This window comes from Neolamprologus brichardi, chromosome 23, assembly GCF_056152115.1.
Source record: "Neolamprologus brichardi isolate AB-2024 chromosome 23, ASM5615211v1, whole genome shotgun sequence".
NCBI classification, from domain to species: domain Eukaryota; kingdom Metazoa; phylum Chordata; class Actinopteri; order Cichliformes; family Cichlidae; genus Neolamprologus; species Neolamprologus brichardi.
In genome coordinates, this window is record NC_142125.1 from 41,326,702 (window position 1) to 41,342,184 (window position 15,483).

Sequence of the window (15,483 nt, forward strand, 5' to 3'; positions counted from 1 at the left end):
CGGCGCCTCCGTGGGCTCTTACGTTTGCCTTTTTGAAAAGCAAATGATGTCTAAACACTACATTTCCATCTGAACTGTAGTGAAGTGGGAGCATGAAGCAAACTGTGTGTCCAGCAATTCACGTAGCCGGTTGCTTTCCACCGCTGGTGACGTTTCACCTTGAAACCACAACCAAATATCCTGCCCCCCGGCGAACAGGAGCTTGTGGAAAATCTGCCTGTAACCTCGAAACATGTCCTAGTAGCGGCGAGAACACGGGCGAGGCTGCAGAAAGTTTCTTTGCAGCTTATGATTGATGTTTCAGTGAACATCCTGAGACTGCATTGCATGTTTTTTTGAGGTCATGTGCTATTTCCTGTTGCTCCTGACCAAAGACTGTATAAACAGTCTAGCAGTAAGCCTGTGTATCCACCATCCCAGACTTTATTCAGTTGTATTGTCAGTATTTTCATTTAAAGACCACATGGGATTGAGAAACTGCTAAGCCTCAAAGAATGTCTACCTGCTCTTTTAAAAGGGGAAAACATCAGTAGTTGCCATATTTTGGTATGAGAATGTGTTAATTTGATTACACTGGAAAATATCACCTCTTGGAAGAGCGTCTGCATCATCCTTCCAAAAACAGATGTCAAGCAGCTGCACTAAAAACGTCCAACAACAGGATTCATATTGCCAATTTAATCTGACAGCGTTAGAAGCCGCACAGAACCAAAGATTATGCACATTGGAGTCGATGGAAGTTCTTTTTATTGGCCTGACAGACCGAAAAAAGAAAAGAGAAAACAGCAAAAATGGATTCGAGAAATAAAGCGGCTGCGACCGGCGTTGTAAATAATGTCATCGAACTTTCCAGGGAGAGAAAGCCTCTTCCAGCGTTACTCGTAACCCAACAGAGAGTTTATAAATCTCTCGCCTGCTGCAGATTTAAAACGTCTAAATAACGTACACCCTGATATTTCCACATCTCGCCACCACATCGTGAGATGGCTGTATTTTTCCAGGAGAAAGCTTGAACACGGAGGGCCCGGGCAGCCAGTAAAACTTATTTGGGCATGCAGTCGCCGAGTCCTGCCAGCAGCATATAGCAAAAGACATAAAACTCCAACCGAAAGCCTGATGTAGACAAACTGTGCTAAGTGTTCATAAAATATCTCCAGCCAGGGAATGTTTGATGGAGGGATTAAGGAGCTCCTTTTAAAATGAGCAGACCTGCTTCGAACGCTTTTCCTGTGGTGTTATTGCATTCTGACATATGCCTTCTGTTTTAATCACAGATAGAAAAGTCAGCTTTTTCATTCCCGTTAACTGTAATTAAATGATGAATCTATTACTTAATTACTTTGGTACGGCATGAATGAAGAGGTGTGTGTGTGTGTGTGGGGGGGTCTTTATTTCCTGTAAAATGTCTTAAAATGCATTTAAAAGTCCAAAGTTTACACCCTCCTTCATTTTTTCTAGAGCTATCCATTGGGCCAGCCTGGAGTCTCTGCCAGACTGATTCTGGCCCCCGGGCCTTATGTTTGATACCTATGCTCAAGAAGATAGTTTCTGCTGCAGGATCAGAGGGAACATGTTGTCTTCAGCATTAAAACTCCTGCTGTTACAGGCTCACTGAAATATCCTTAAGCAGTGTCGCTTACTGTGCAGCATAATCCAGCCTAATACAGTCACATTGTGCATCATAAAACATAAACCTAATTATGATTAGGTCGACATTATTTTATGGAAACTGTCAGAATTTTATAGAAACACATAAATGAAGGCTAAAACTCACAGTCAGCATCAGTTTCACTGAACAACACCACAGCAAACCTTGCTACCATGACAATAACAATAACAATAACATCACAAATTAATTTTCCGGCAAATCAAAATCTTGCTTCACCTCCTGAACCTGTAATAACAGGTGCATAAATTAGAGTTTTGTGACCCTGCATTAAGCGTTTCACTGGAAGGCAAACTGAGGTCTAATCATGCAGGGAAGTAAGTGAAAGGACAATCGGTCAGGCTGATTATACAGCTACAATGAGGAATACGCCACGGCGATGATTTATGACACCAAAGATTGTTCTTACAAGGATGTTTGACTTTGATGTTTCTTACAGAAAAATTCTAAAATGTGTAAAATATGAAATGTGCTGCTGATGAAAATTAAGAATGGGAATTAGTTGTGCTACAACAGGATCACAATATTTAGTGGCTATCATGATAAAGTTATTTTGTAAAATAGCAAAAAAGAGAAAGAATGTATTAAGTTGCTGCATTGTGATATTAAAGTGTGCTTATTTTATCATCATAACAGTTTTAATATTCGATTTTACTTAATATGGTGTCAGTGCAATTAATCAATCCTCTGAATCACTTTTCATTTTATTTTATTTTTTTCTACTATAAGTCAGTTCACTTTACTTTCTTTCCCCAAAAGGAGTCATGAAGTTCTAATTCTGTTTAGGCAAACTGGTCATATTTGGCATAACAGTAATAAGGACACAACTGAGCAGCTAATAAAATAAATGAATAAACAGATTCACAGACAAGCGTAATCTAGAAAACAGTAAATAGTTATTTCTGAGGATTTAGGCTGATTAATTTGTTTTATGTACGCAAATATCTGTTTTTGGTCTGTTTGTATAGAGACTTTAAATTTGGGATTATCTAGTTTTAACATAAACCACGTAATACTCTGAATGCAGTGTATGTTAGTTAGTTAAACATATAACAGGTAACTGCTGTGTTTCATTAGCACATTTTAACTGTTTGTTTATGCACTTTAGCTTGTGCTTGTTACCCATCTATTTGTATGTATTTTTAAATAGAGATTTGATTTTAATATGACTAGAATATACTTGGATAGTAAAACAACATTTCTCACATAGTTAATATTACAGTCAAATATTGGTCATATTTTTTTCTTTGAAACTGACGAATCATGAGTAGTCCTTCGAATGTGGTTCAAATTATTATAAGGCCTAAGAATGATTGCATTTTATTACAGCTACTACTTACACTGATGCAACTACCACTAGAGATATTTTAAATAAAATCCTTCTGAGAATTTTAAAACAGTAAACTAGGTAGAGATACAAAATTAACTGACCTAATTTTGGGTCTACAGATGTTTTAATCATTTATTTAAAAAAAAAAAACTTCTATTAATACAGTGTGTTGTGTCCCCATGACCATTAAAATGATTTTATTTTATCATTTTATCCATAGAAAATTAAGTAAAAACTAAACTTAACTTAATATAACTGTACAAATAAGTGTTCTCAGACAAGATGCCCACGGGGACTTTACTACACAATTGTATTAAATTATTAATTTTAATTTTGCTAATCCTGCCGGTCAGCCAATACTTTCCCGCCACTTTGTGTAATTTTGCCAATGGCGCCATCTTGCGGATTACAAAGTAAATGACGCTTTATGCGAGCGACTCCCCTACGTCATAAGTATGCGCCAGTCTCTCTAATCTCGACAACGTGAAGAAAACGTGGGAGTCAGTTTTCCTTCTGACAGGTAGTTTCTTCTTTTTGAGGTCCTCGCGTCACTTAAACCGACGTTTGAGAGTCACAGTGTCATTTTCAAGCTTACTGGGAGCTGCAGAGCGCGAGGCCGTTCAAAAGTCACGTGAACCGAGCTTTTTTTGCGGGTGTTTTGCTAGCAGCATGGATAACTCCGAGGAAAGTGCCATTGAGCTCCACGGAGATGAGGAAATTATTGAAGTCATCGACCTGAACGACACGGAGCCTGGCCCAGGTGGGTCTCGGCAGCACCTGTCCCGTCTCCTCTCCCGTGACAGGCGGGACAAGAGCAGAGATAGATCAGGTGACCGTCGTGTGCTGTGCTTTTTCTCTCGTAGATGATTTGGCTGATGACTTGGAGGACGTCGACTTCGATGACGCTGGAAACGCAGGTGATGACAATGACGGCTGGGAGACTGAGGACGAGATGGAGGCTGAGGCAGAGCAGGACGACAGCGATCTCACCTTCTCCAAACACACCGGTGAAATCCTCCCTCGTGTCTCTGCTGTTGCTCTCTGATTGCTCCTGGCTGCTTACGGTTTAAAAAGGTCTGACCCTTTTTTTCTACCCAGGCTCGGTGTTCTGTGTGAGTTTGGACCCAGCGACCAACAACTTGGCTGTGAGCGGAGGGGAGGATGATAAGGCCTATGTTTGGAGGGTGAACGATGGGGAAGTTCTGCTGGAGTGCACAGGTGAGTGTAGAGCTCAGAGGGTTGGATGATTTAGGGAAATCACTGTAGTGAGCTGGAACTAAAGACAAAGGCGGTTGTTTAGGCAGGGGGTGGATTGGGGGTGATCACATAAAGTTTTTACCATGGCAATTTAAACATAAGCACCAGCACAGCATGGTTAAAATCACAATGTTTAGTTACAGTGTGATTGGGCTTCATTTGTGGACGCAGGTGAGGAGCAAACATGGATGTCTTTACAAAAACTCTTCCTGCTTTTCCAGACTTAAACACAATCCTGGTATTCGCAAATAAAGCAAAAACAAAAGAAAATGACAAAAAACAGGGTAATTAGCATTTCCATTTACTCTGGGAAATAGGCATGAACAGGGTGAACAGGTTCTGGTCCAAGCTTCCTTGGTCAAGATACTGAACCCAAAGCTGCTGCTGGTGCATCCATCAGAGTGTGAGTGAAAGAGAATCCTCAAAGGCACAGACTGAAGCTCTGTGTGTGTGTGTGAATGGCTCAGTGTGGCTTTGTGTGCTCTTCTAAAGTAGAAAAGCGTGTGTGTTTCACACATTTCACAAATGTGTGAAATGTGTCCACGCAAGCATTTTCAGATTGTTTACATAAAGATGTGGACACACTGTGATGCCAAGTATCTTTTCTGTCGACCTCAAGCAAAACAGGAAAAAAATCATCCTGCTCTTTGCCCTCTGTGCCTACACAGGTCACAAGGACTCAGTGACGTGTGCCATGTTCAGCCATGACTCCTCCCTGGTGGCATCCGGAGACATGAGCGGCTTGATTAAAGTCTGGAAAGTAGAAACTAAAGAGGAGATCTGGTCCTTTGAAGTGGGAGATCTGGAGGTAAGAGTGTGTGTGTGCGTGTGTGTGTGTGTGTGTGCGTGTGTGTGTGTGTGTGTGTGTGTGTGTGTATAATAGCTGTTTCTTTCTATCTCAGTGGTTGGAGTGGCATCCCTGTGCTCCAGTGCTGCTGGCGGGAACGAATGATGGCAACGTGTGGATGTGGAAGATCCCCGCAGGAGACTGTAAAACCTTCCAGAGTTCAGCCTGTCAGGCCACAAGCGGCAAAGTCCTCCCCGATGGTGAGAGATGGGATACAAAAAGTCAGACAGTACCCCCAAAAGCCTTCCCACTTTTAACCACAGTTAGAAAATTCTGTGTGAAAGCAGCTCTTGCCGTTATTTTATATGCTATAATTTGATGAATGTGGTTTTAAATGGATGAAACTGTCATTTTGTGCACTGTTTTAACTTTAATGCCCCTCAGTCCTCTAAAGTCTTGTAATATATATATTTTCTCCTCCAGGTAAACGGGCTGTGGTGGGTTATGAGGATGGAACAGTACGCGTGTGGGACTTGAAGCAGGGAAATGCTATCCACGTCATTAAAGGTGGGTCTCACACATGGTTTCTTTTTATTATTAAGGTGATTTGTGAGTTTAATAAATACGAAAACATATTAAGTTATATCTTGATTAAAGGAAATTGATGGCCAGATGACGGAGGTGTGTTTATGAAAGAAGGTGTGTTATTGTTAGGGATGGTATCGTTTAGGTTTTATCCGATACCACTACCAAACCGGTACTTTTGAAACGGTGCCGGTGCTTAAAGAATGGAGAACACAAACTTTGTCCAAAAACCTCTCATGTTCAGCTGTTTTTTTGTAAAAAGATAACAATGTTAGCCTTTTCTGCAGCTATGGGGCATATATGGTATCACTCTTGGCTGGAAGCAGCTTAATCAATGGAAAAAACACAAACTTTGTCCAAAAACCTCTCATGTTTAAGTGTTTTCCACTTTTTCTTTGGTCATTTTAGCCTTTTTGTCCAGGGTGAAGGGAGTATCTGCCATCAAACAAGAAGACAGCTGCATGTAGCTATGATGATGTTTGCTAGTTCACCTTACATGCATCAATGTAATAACGTGGTTAGCCTACTCAACGTAAATTACACACGAACAACATTAAGCTACTCACGCAGAGAAGAACTGCTGCTGCATCATCATCATCATCATTTCTGCTACACTGGCAGGGCTAGAGGCCAGGACTCTCCTCTTCGGGTTTTTGGGGGATGTTGCTAACTCCGGGTCCGATAACAGGCACCACACCCGCAGTAGATGTGCTCGGTGTGAGGTCTCGCAGCAAGCTATCAAATACGGCGCATTTCTCGGCTTTTAAAAAAAACGCTATGCGTCGCCAGGTGTTTCATCAGATTTGAGGTGTTACCTCCTTTGACAGTATCACAGTATCAGCTTAAAGCACTTGTTGCAGCTGCTGAGTTTGCATCTTTTGCTGTTAAGTACAGCCAGACTTTTGACCGCTTCGCTTTGGGCATTTTTAATCTGTAGCTCTGCTCTAAAAGAACGTACGCACCTGGGCCCGCCTACTACGCTCGCAAAGGTAAAATAATTGGCTAGAATCTAAAGTGTATGACATCTCAGGAAAAAAAAAAAGCACCGAAATGTGCGCTGCTTCCTTTCGGTCTGGTTACTACTGTTTATGTCAGAACCGGTGCCATCATGGCACCGGACACCGGTGCCCATCCCTAGTTATTGTGCATGTCATGGTGCTGTTATGACTCCAGGGGGCGATGCAGCTGGCTTTAGTTTAATCGTGTAGATTCTGGATGAAAGGAGTCTCAGTGCTCTTTCCCACATTAAAGTTACATATAAACAGATGAAAAGCAATAAAAGTAGCAGAGCATAATACAGATTTGTTGAGTTATGGCTCAATAAAAAGAAACAGCAAAACGAAGGTCTTCTGTAAATAAAGTTGTAGCTCGTATTTGGAGAAAGGTGTTTAACATGTGTAAACAGTTGTAAAGAACGAGGATGAGCAGCAGCAGTAAATGTTGATCATAATTCTTGGTTTAAAACACCAGGACTGTGTGAAAGTCTCGAGCCATCCCGCACTTCTTTATATCTTCTTTCAAGCAGCCAGACTTTTTGTCATTTGCATTGAGCAATCGTTTTCCTCTTTCAAAGTTTTTCTTGGGCCTTTTTTTCCTCACTCATTTTCAGTCCAGTCTTTGTCCCTGTCAAGAAGATTTTTTCCAAGCCGCTCATCACTGAATGATTCAAACATAAAAAAATCACAGCTCACGCAAGGGATGAACCAGCAATGTGTCTACACGTCCTTTATCTTTAGTCACTTTGTTATCAGCAGTGTCTCACAGAAAGGCATCAGTTGTTTTATATTGGTGCCAAAGATGATAAAGCTGGAGACAAACATAAAATAGTAGTTTTTGTGCCAACAAGGCGATTCCCAAAGAGCTATTAGGCGACTGTTTGGTACTTCTCAGCACGGTGTGCAGTGTGTCCTATAAATTTAAGAAGACTTGCCAAGTGGAGGATAGAAGTGGCAGGCCAAAAAAATCATCTACAGCAGATGAGCAGCATGTGGAAGTCCAGAAACTGAACGTGAGAGAAGTGGCAGGTCTTATAGAGTGAGGCATCCAAAAGGACATCAGGCCAAAGATACAGCAGTGAGTGTCTGCAGCCGTCTGTAAAACACGGTAGAGGCCGTCTCATGGTTTGGGCTGCATTTGCATTTCTATCTTGAAAGCCTCTTTTTGCCAAGAACTTCATTTTTCAGCATGGCTGTGATCCAAACATACCTGTGTAGAAAAACAAAGTGGAAAACTATCAGTCATGGATTGGCCTCCCCAGAGCCTGGACATCAACATTATTGCAGCAGATTGTTTTTACCTGTTTCTTTTTTCTTTTTCTTCTAGCAGAATAAACAGAAGTGAGCGGTGCTTCAAGACTTTTACTGAGATGCATGTCTGTTTGTCTCCTAACAGGTCAGGATGGACACCAGGGGGCGCTAACCTGCCTGGCTTGCAATAAGGACGGCTCTCTGATGCTGACAGGTTCAGTGGACGGCTGTGCAAAGCTCATCAACATCACCACGGGAAAGGTGGGTGCCACAGCCAACCAATACCGAGCAGGCAGGAAGTGTAGTGAAGCAGATGCTTCCTGTGTCTGACCTGCGTGTCTGTGTGAAGGTGGTCGGCGCGTTCTCTGTGGAAGGAGGCAAAGGAAAAGGCTCAAAAGATGAAGAGGAATCGAACTCTGTGGAATCTGTGGGATTCTGCAACGTGTGAGTGGGCTGCACACTCCCAGTGATACAGAAACATATCAGAGCCTCAGCTCCTCCTCAACCGTTTCACTGTTGTCGCCCTTTCCAGCCTGCCGCTCATCGCTGTCGCGTACTTGGATGGGACTCTGGCCATATACGATCTCTCCACGCAAGCCCTGAGGCACAGATGCCGCCACGAGGTGAGAAGCGGCCGACAGCGGGACAGTTCGTGCACGTTTCGTCTGGTCCCGCCTGTGTTCATACTGGTTTGTGCTCTGTGCCTGTGGGGAGGCTTTGCAGTCATATCAGGGTTAGGGAGGATTGTTTGAAGGGATGTTGCTCGTGTGCAGATAATGTGACACAGAACATTCAGTCAGGAAGTCATTCTTTGACAGTTTACCGAAAAAGGAGCTAAAAACATCAACTCTTCCCTCCAGCCTGTAATAAGCTTTACTCATTATGTTACTTTAAGACTGACGTCGGTGTCGCCTGTTTTTCATCGCTCTGTTCCTCCAGGCTGGCATCGTTCACCTGCAGTGGGAACAGTCTTCTTCTGTGGTGTCCACCTGCAGTTTAGACGGCGCGCTGCGTTTATGGGACACTCGTTCAGGCAACATGGTGGCTGAGTACAAGGGCCACACCGCAGAGATCCTGGACTTCACCATGAACAGGTATGATTCCACAGCACGCTGCCAGGACTGTGCGCCCTGCTCAAGGGCACTTAAGTGCATTAGAAATGAGGGATGTGCAGAAGTAGTTTTTCACTGGGAGGCACCAGGAAAGCTAGTTATTCTTATTTTGTGAATGCAGAACACAATTTCTGGCTGTGAGAAAGTATTTCCCCTTCCTGATTTAGTTTGATTCTTTTCTCTTTTTTGCACATTTGTCACACTTACATGTTTCAGATCATTAAAAATGTTGTTTATGAGTCAAAAATAACTCTGACAAAGTGCAGTAGGCTAAAATATCTCAAAGAACAACACATCAAGCTACAATCCAGAGAAACAAAGTAATTTACCTCTCAGTCTGGAAAGGGTCTTACATTTCTAAGGCTTTGAGGCTCCATTGAAACACAAAACAAATGGAGAAAGCCTGGAACAGCAGTGAACCTTCCCAGGAAAGGCCGACCTACCAAAGCTACTTTATCAACGACTCATCCACGAGGTCACAGAAGAGCCCAGAACAACATCTAAAGAACTGCAGGCCTCACTTGTCACGATTGAGGTCAGTTCATGATTAAACAATCAGAAGAAGACTGGATAAAAATGGCTGCTTCACTGGTTCAGGACGACTTGCCGTGATTGATGCAACCATGAATTCTGCTCTCTACCAGAAACTCCTGAAGGATGAACTGAACGGCCAGTAGGTCTGAAGCTCAAGTTTACTGAAGGATCGTTGTTACGCAGCAGAACAATGATGTGAAGCACAGCAGCTCGCCTGCATCTGAATCGCTCAACGAAAAAGCCAGAATGAAGGTTTTGGAGTGGAATCGAAGTCTGGGCTTAAATCACACTGAGGTGCTTTGGCATGACCTTAACCGTTCATGCTCGTAAACCCTGCAGTCTGGCTGAATTTAAACAAGTTCACAGATGAGTGGGCCAAAGTTCTTCCTCACTGATCTGAAAGACTTGCAGGTTATTGCAAATGCTTGCTGCCAAGCACAGTTATTAGGTTTAAAGGGCACGTACTTATTCCCACAGGACCAGGTAGGTATGGGTATTTTTTCCCCTTTAATAAATGATATAATTTCAAAACTGCATTTTGTATTTACTCATGCTGTCTTTGTGTAATATTAAATTGACAGCTTTCATTTAAGGGTATACACATTCAAATTAGATGAAAAGTTTCAGCTCCCTAACGTGCGCCACCCTCTTTTTAAACGAACCAAAGTAACTGGAAAATTGACTCGAATGCTATTTCATGGGCAGTGATTCTTGCATTTGAAAGATGTTGCTGCAAACAGACAACATGAGATCAAATGAGCTGTGCATGCAGGTAAAACAAGCCACCCTGCAAAAACAAAACAAAAACATCTGAGAAATTGCTGCAATATTAGCAGTGCCGAAATCAGTTTGTTACATCCTGAGATAGCAAGAAAGCACCGGTGAACTCAGCAAAGACCTGGATGTCCAACAGTAGTGGGTGATCACAGAATCTTTTCCATGGTGGAAAGAAACCTCTTCACAACAGCCCACCAAGTGAACAACACTCTCCAGGAGGCAGGCACATCCAAGTCTACTGTAAAGAGAGAAGACAGCATGACAGTAAATACAGAGGATTCACTGCAAGGTGCAACAGCTCATGATGCAAGAATACAAGGCCTAGATTTGACTCTCCTAAAAAACCATCTAAGGCCAGCACAGTTTGGGAAAACCAAGAAAAGCTCTACCAGAATGATGGAGAAGGTGTGGAACAGCTCATGATCCAAAGCACACCACATCATCTGTAAAACACGGCTCTGGGAATTTCCCACCCTCCCACTGCATGTTGATGTTTTTGATGCTGCTCTTCTCCACTCTGGTTCTCCCTGTGGAAATCCAGAGGTGAAAAGAGCAGCAGAAAGACCCCACAGCGCACAGCTGACGTCGTTGATGACCGATCGTACTCAGCAGGAGGAGCAGATGAGGTGGTTTGTAAAGCTACTTGAAGATGCATATCAAATTACATCACGAGCCCCCCCAGTATGAGGTTCTCCAGTTAAAAGCACTGAGATCAGCTTCAGCTCCAGGATTACACACGAGTGTGAGTTTGAGCTGCTTGAACGACTGCTGTCCCTGGCATTAAAACAACAACAACAACAACAACACACCAGTCTCCTGCATACAGCCTGGTTATGAGGATAATCGGCCCGAGTCTCCGTATGCTTTTTTCTTTTTCTGCACTATTTATAATAAAAATCCATGTGAACTCAGCCAACTGTGAGCAGGGTTCAAGTAAATATTTACTCTTTGTTTCCACTGTCTCTTAATCACATCCTGGCCGTCCTCGTGTCTCCGCAGGGAAGCCACTCTTGCTGTAACCGCTTCAGGAGACAACGAGGTGAAAGTCTTCTGCCTCCAAAGACCCGATCGGTAAACGTCGAGACAAAAGACAAATCAAAGAGAAGAGAGAATATTTTAGGAGACTTTGTTCCCGTTCACTTTTCTCCTCAGGATGTTAAAATGCTCTCGTGCTCTTGAATGATTCTAATCTGGTTTTTGTTGTAGGACTGTAGCAACCAAAAGATTATTGTTACTTTTTTTGTTCTTTTGTCCTCATACTTGATGTTTGCTTCATGCGCAGATGTTTAAGCCTCTTCAAGTAACTCTGAGATTCTTTAAAACAAAATGTTTGTCACTATTTTTGTCCCAGAACACTTGTCAGTGATAAAGTCGAAGCGTTGATGCATCATAGTGTCCTGCCTCTGACATCCGCTGTTATGTTCTGTCCTCCAAATGAGTTTAGAGATCAAACGATACAGAAAAGAGGATGATGTGTCGTCTCAGCTCTCAAACAGATTTTTTTTAATGTAAACTGAACTGTAAATACAAAAAATAAATAATATACTTTCTTCTTGGTAACACTTAGAACTTGTTTCTTGTGTTTGCTCCAAACTTCAAGTTTCTTACATTTATCAGTGATGACGAGCTGCATGATGAAGCATGAGGTCATTTTGATGGGAAAGCCTGCAACTTACTGGAACTTCTTTTAGTTCAAGTGGTCTCTTTGGTCTCTAGTTGGTTCAGTTTCATCTTACATCTGTTTTATCTCGAAATCAGATTTAAAAAAAGAGGATGTGAGTCAGTCTGAACAGGTCACAGCGCCCAGTGAAAGCAGATTTTCCCCAAACTGCAGCTTAGATTTAAAATAAAAGCAGAAAACTTGACTTTGAAAATAATTAATTTAGTTGTTTGAAGTTTAAAAACAGATTGGATAAAGAAGTTTAATATCACCTAGGAGCCTTAAATCCTTCTGTCTGCAATTCATTTTGTAAATAAACTTCACTTTAACATTAACCATGTCTATTGAACACTAATCTACTACTGTGCAAAAGTCTCACGCCGCCCCTTATGTTTAAAATATTTTGCCACCGATCAGCTAGACTGACTTATTAGTTTTTACCTTCCAGCCAAAGAAGGCTGACAGGATGTTACTGTCACTCCAGCAGACAGGCAGGTGGGTGACGTGGACGCTCAGGTTTATGAATGCAAACTCAAACAGGGAGTGGTTTGTTTTTGTTTTGTTTTTTTTTGTCCAAGCTTTTTATGGCTGATCTATGAATCAATAATAAAAAAGTGCATAACTCAAAGGATGACCTTTGAGTTATGCACTTGTGCAAGAATTTTAAAGATCCATTATCTCTGAGTACTTTGTTACCAGCAGGTTGTTCCAAAAACACCATTTTTCCCCAGTTTCTTCAGTTGAGTCTGAAAATCCCGTAGATAATACAGTTTGACAGGTAAAGTACTTTTTCACACCAACAATGTAAATCCCAAACAGCTATTAGCTGAAAACTTGGTGTATCTCAGCATGGTGTGCAACGTCTCCTTAAATTCTTTAGGAGACATTAGAGCAGCGGTCTCCAACCTTTTTTGCGCCACGGACCGGTTTATGCCCGACAATGGACCGGCCTTTAAGGTGTCGCGGATAAATACAACAAAATAAAACTAGTACCGGTACCGAAAAAAAGATTTATTCATAACACACGTGAAAAGACCCAGGAAAACCGAGTAAACAATATCAAAATAACTCTGAAAACTGATAAAAACCCTGAAAACTATACATTTCACACCTGAGCCTCAACTCTCGCGGCCCGGTACCAAACAACTTACGGGCCGGTACCGGTCCGAGGGGGTTGGGGACCGCTGCATCAGAGGACAGAAGCAGGCAGAAAAATCTACAGCAGATGAACAGTGGTGTATCTGAAAGTCATGACCTCAAGAAATGGGAAAAGAATCCAGCAAAGACCTGAAGGATGCATGTGGACCTTCAGCTCCTCCATCTGCTGTTCACCGAAGCCTCATTAGGAATGGTCTCAGTGGAAGGGTGGCTGTCAAGAAGCCATCCTTAATGAAGGGAAACAGGAAGAAAAGACTGAGGTACAAAGACTGGACTGAAAATCCGTTGTGGAGTCATGAATCCAAAGTTTACAGTTTTGGTTCAAATGGTGACCAAAGGTGAGGAGAGCAGGACAACAGTGAGTGTCTATAGCCATGTGTAGGACACGGTGGAGCTCTGTCGTGGCTTGGGGCAGCACTTCAGCCAATGGTGTTGGAGATCCTGTGAAAACTGATGAAATTATGAAGAAAAGTAATGTCAGATATTGATCAATCATACGATACCATCTGGAAGGTATCTTTTTTTTTTTTTTTTTGGTACTGCAACGATCCCAAACACACTGCCAATACATTAAAAGCATATCTGAACAGATAAAAACACAGTAAGTCATGGATGGGCCTCCCCAGAGCTTGGACCTCAATATTATTGAGACAGTATGGAAGACACAGCTGGATGACAACAGCAGGGCTGAGGTCCAGTGGGACTTTAAGGTGCAGTCAAGACAGACAAGCAGCTGCTGGCCACCATAAAGACATGATGGTGGTTGACAAAGAGCAGAAGAAGAATGAGGTGAAGAAAACGACAACACCAGGGGCTGAAGGTAAAGTCCAAAGTGGTTGCAGCGGTAAGAGAAGTGTCAGCAGTGTGGCATGAAAAAAAACAAAAAAGAAAAGCTCAGTTTAGTTTATGTGAACGTTCTTGTAATAATTAAATTTCACAGTGAAACAAGTTTTCAGGCACTTTAGTAGCCTGAACCATATTTTTCACAATCAGGAGACACATTATTAGCTGAGCAGTCTCTGTGTTGCTTATTAAAATAGAAAGCCAGTTTGACCTTATGTGTTTACATTATGAGACAGGTCTATTACACACAAAGGTCATGAGGTTGTACTGCATTGTTGCATCTGCTAGAAAGTAGAGTTAAAGGACTCAGTGTGCAATCACGTATTGATGAGAAAAAGATTCAGGAGTGAGCACTGAGAAGAACAACTGGACGTTAATAAAGTATCTTACTGAATCACACTGGTTTTCTTCAGTTCTTCACCTTCAGTTGTTCTGTTGTTTCTGCCCTCTGCTCCTCCTCTCCTCTCTCAGCCTGTCTTTAGGATGACGAAAACGAGCGTCAGCCAGTATCCTGCGCACAAGTGGTTCTTCCTTGTACCTCAGTCCTGCAGTGTTGTCTGTATCTGTGGTTATACATGAATAACTCACCCTGACAGGCAGTCAAACAGTTGCACGCATGAACGTTTGTGCATTGTGGTACATTGTTTTGGCAGATATGACATTGGGATTTAAACCAATGGAAAAGTGCTTTCATTCTCTTTTATATTCAGGTTGTAAAGTATGCAGTACAAACTGACCAGCAGATCATTTGTCACAGTGTATTTGGCCTTACAGGTGCAGGAGGCCAAATACAAAGGCTAGATGGGTTTCCACCTTTAGACCTTGATGGGGCCACAGTTTGATATATTAAATTGCAGCTGGTATTCGATGAGAAGTGCTGTGCTGACAACAGATGCTGAACAAATCGGCCGAGCAGAGAAAGGCAGGTGCTAATGCCAAGGTAAACATAAGTGGAGGAACAGGAGGCAAGTGACAAATCCATTAACAATACCACCTCACAAAGGCAGAGAGCAGTAACCACAGAAACAATCAGGGCAAGAAGAAGCTTCAGGAATCAGTATATATACGAGCTACATAACCTCAATGATTGTTTCTGCGTTTTACTAAGAAAGGTTCAAAGTTGGCATATAAAACTTTGTAGTACTCAATTATGAGGGTAAGGGATCTACAAGCTACATCATTTTTTTTTAGATCTACATGTAGCATTAAAAAAAAGTTATTAGAGCTCCACCCAATGTTTTTGTTACAGCTCCCCTAAATTAACAATATTGGTAACGAACAAAATCATTTTATCTGTAATTCACCAGTATACGCAAGCATTTTAATTTAAATGTTACAAGATATCATTCTTGTTGCTATCCATGAATTTTCAAATTTACCGTTTCATAAAAAAGAAGAAAAAAATTATAAAGAAAATTATTATCTTTGATTAAGATGCCAAATTACAGTTATTTATTAGATTGGTGAACAGGAAGAGTAATTTTAGTTGTGAACGTTATGCATGATTAAACCTGCTCAAATTTGGGTA

The 15,483-nt window shown here is 41.9% G+C and overlaps 1 protein-coding gene and 1 long non-coding RNA gene across 2 annotated transcripts; one reads left to right on the plus strand and one right to left on the minus strand.

Annotated features, from left to right (window-relative positions):
* Positions 1 to 3,430: 3,430 nt before the first annotated feature.
* Positions 3,431 to 11,872, plus strand: aamp (angio associated migratory cell protein). The gene is made up of 11 exons (XM_087835947.1): positions 3,431 to 3,756; positions 3,860 to 4,003; positions 4,095 to 4,214; positions 4,922 to 5,061; positions 5,156 to 5,300; positions 5,524 to 5,607; positions 8,017 to 8,132; positions 8,221 to 8,315; positions 8,404 to 8,494; positions 8,811 to 8,965; positions 11,294 to 11,872. Exons 1-11 carry the CDS (start codon positions 3,666 to 3,668, stop codon positions 11,367 to 11,369), a joined length of 1,257 nt encoding a protein of 418 aa, XP_087692073.1. The 5' UTR covers positions 3,431 to 3,665; the 3' UTR covers positions 11,370 to 11,872.
* Positions 6,806 to 9,270, minus strand: LOC148096475 (uncharacterized). Its single transcript, XR_015717179.1, has 2 exons — positions 7,922 to 9,270; positions 6,806 to 7,830 (listed from the first exon to the last, which is right to left on the minus strand). It is a non-coding gene; the product is annotated as an uncharacterized LOC148096475 (long non-coding RNA).
* Positions 11,873 to 15,483: the final 3,611 nt, after the last annotated feature.

Bases quoted from the DNA above. Each gene is read 5' to 3' on its own strand.
- aamp (XM_087835947.1), top strand. From the start codon at position 3,666: ATGGATAACTCCGAGGAAAGTGCCATTGAGCTCCACGGAGATGAGGAA. The intron at 8,316-8,403 runs GTGAGTGGGCTG...CGCCCTTTCCAG, and splicing joins TCTGTGGGATTCTGCAACGT to CCTGCCGCTCATCGCTGTCG. The intron at 8,966-11,293 runs GTATGATTCCAC...GTGTCTCCGCAG, and splicing joins CTGGACTTCACCATGAACAG to GGAAGCCACTCTTGCTGTAA.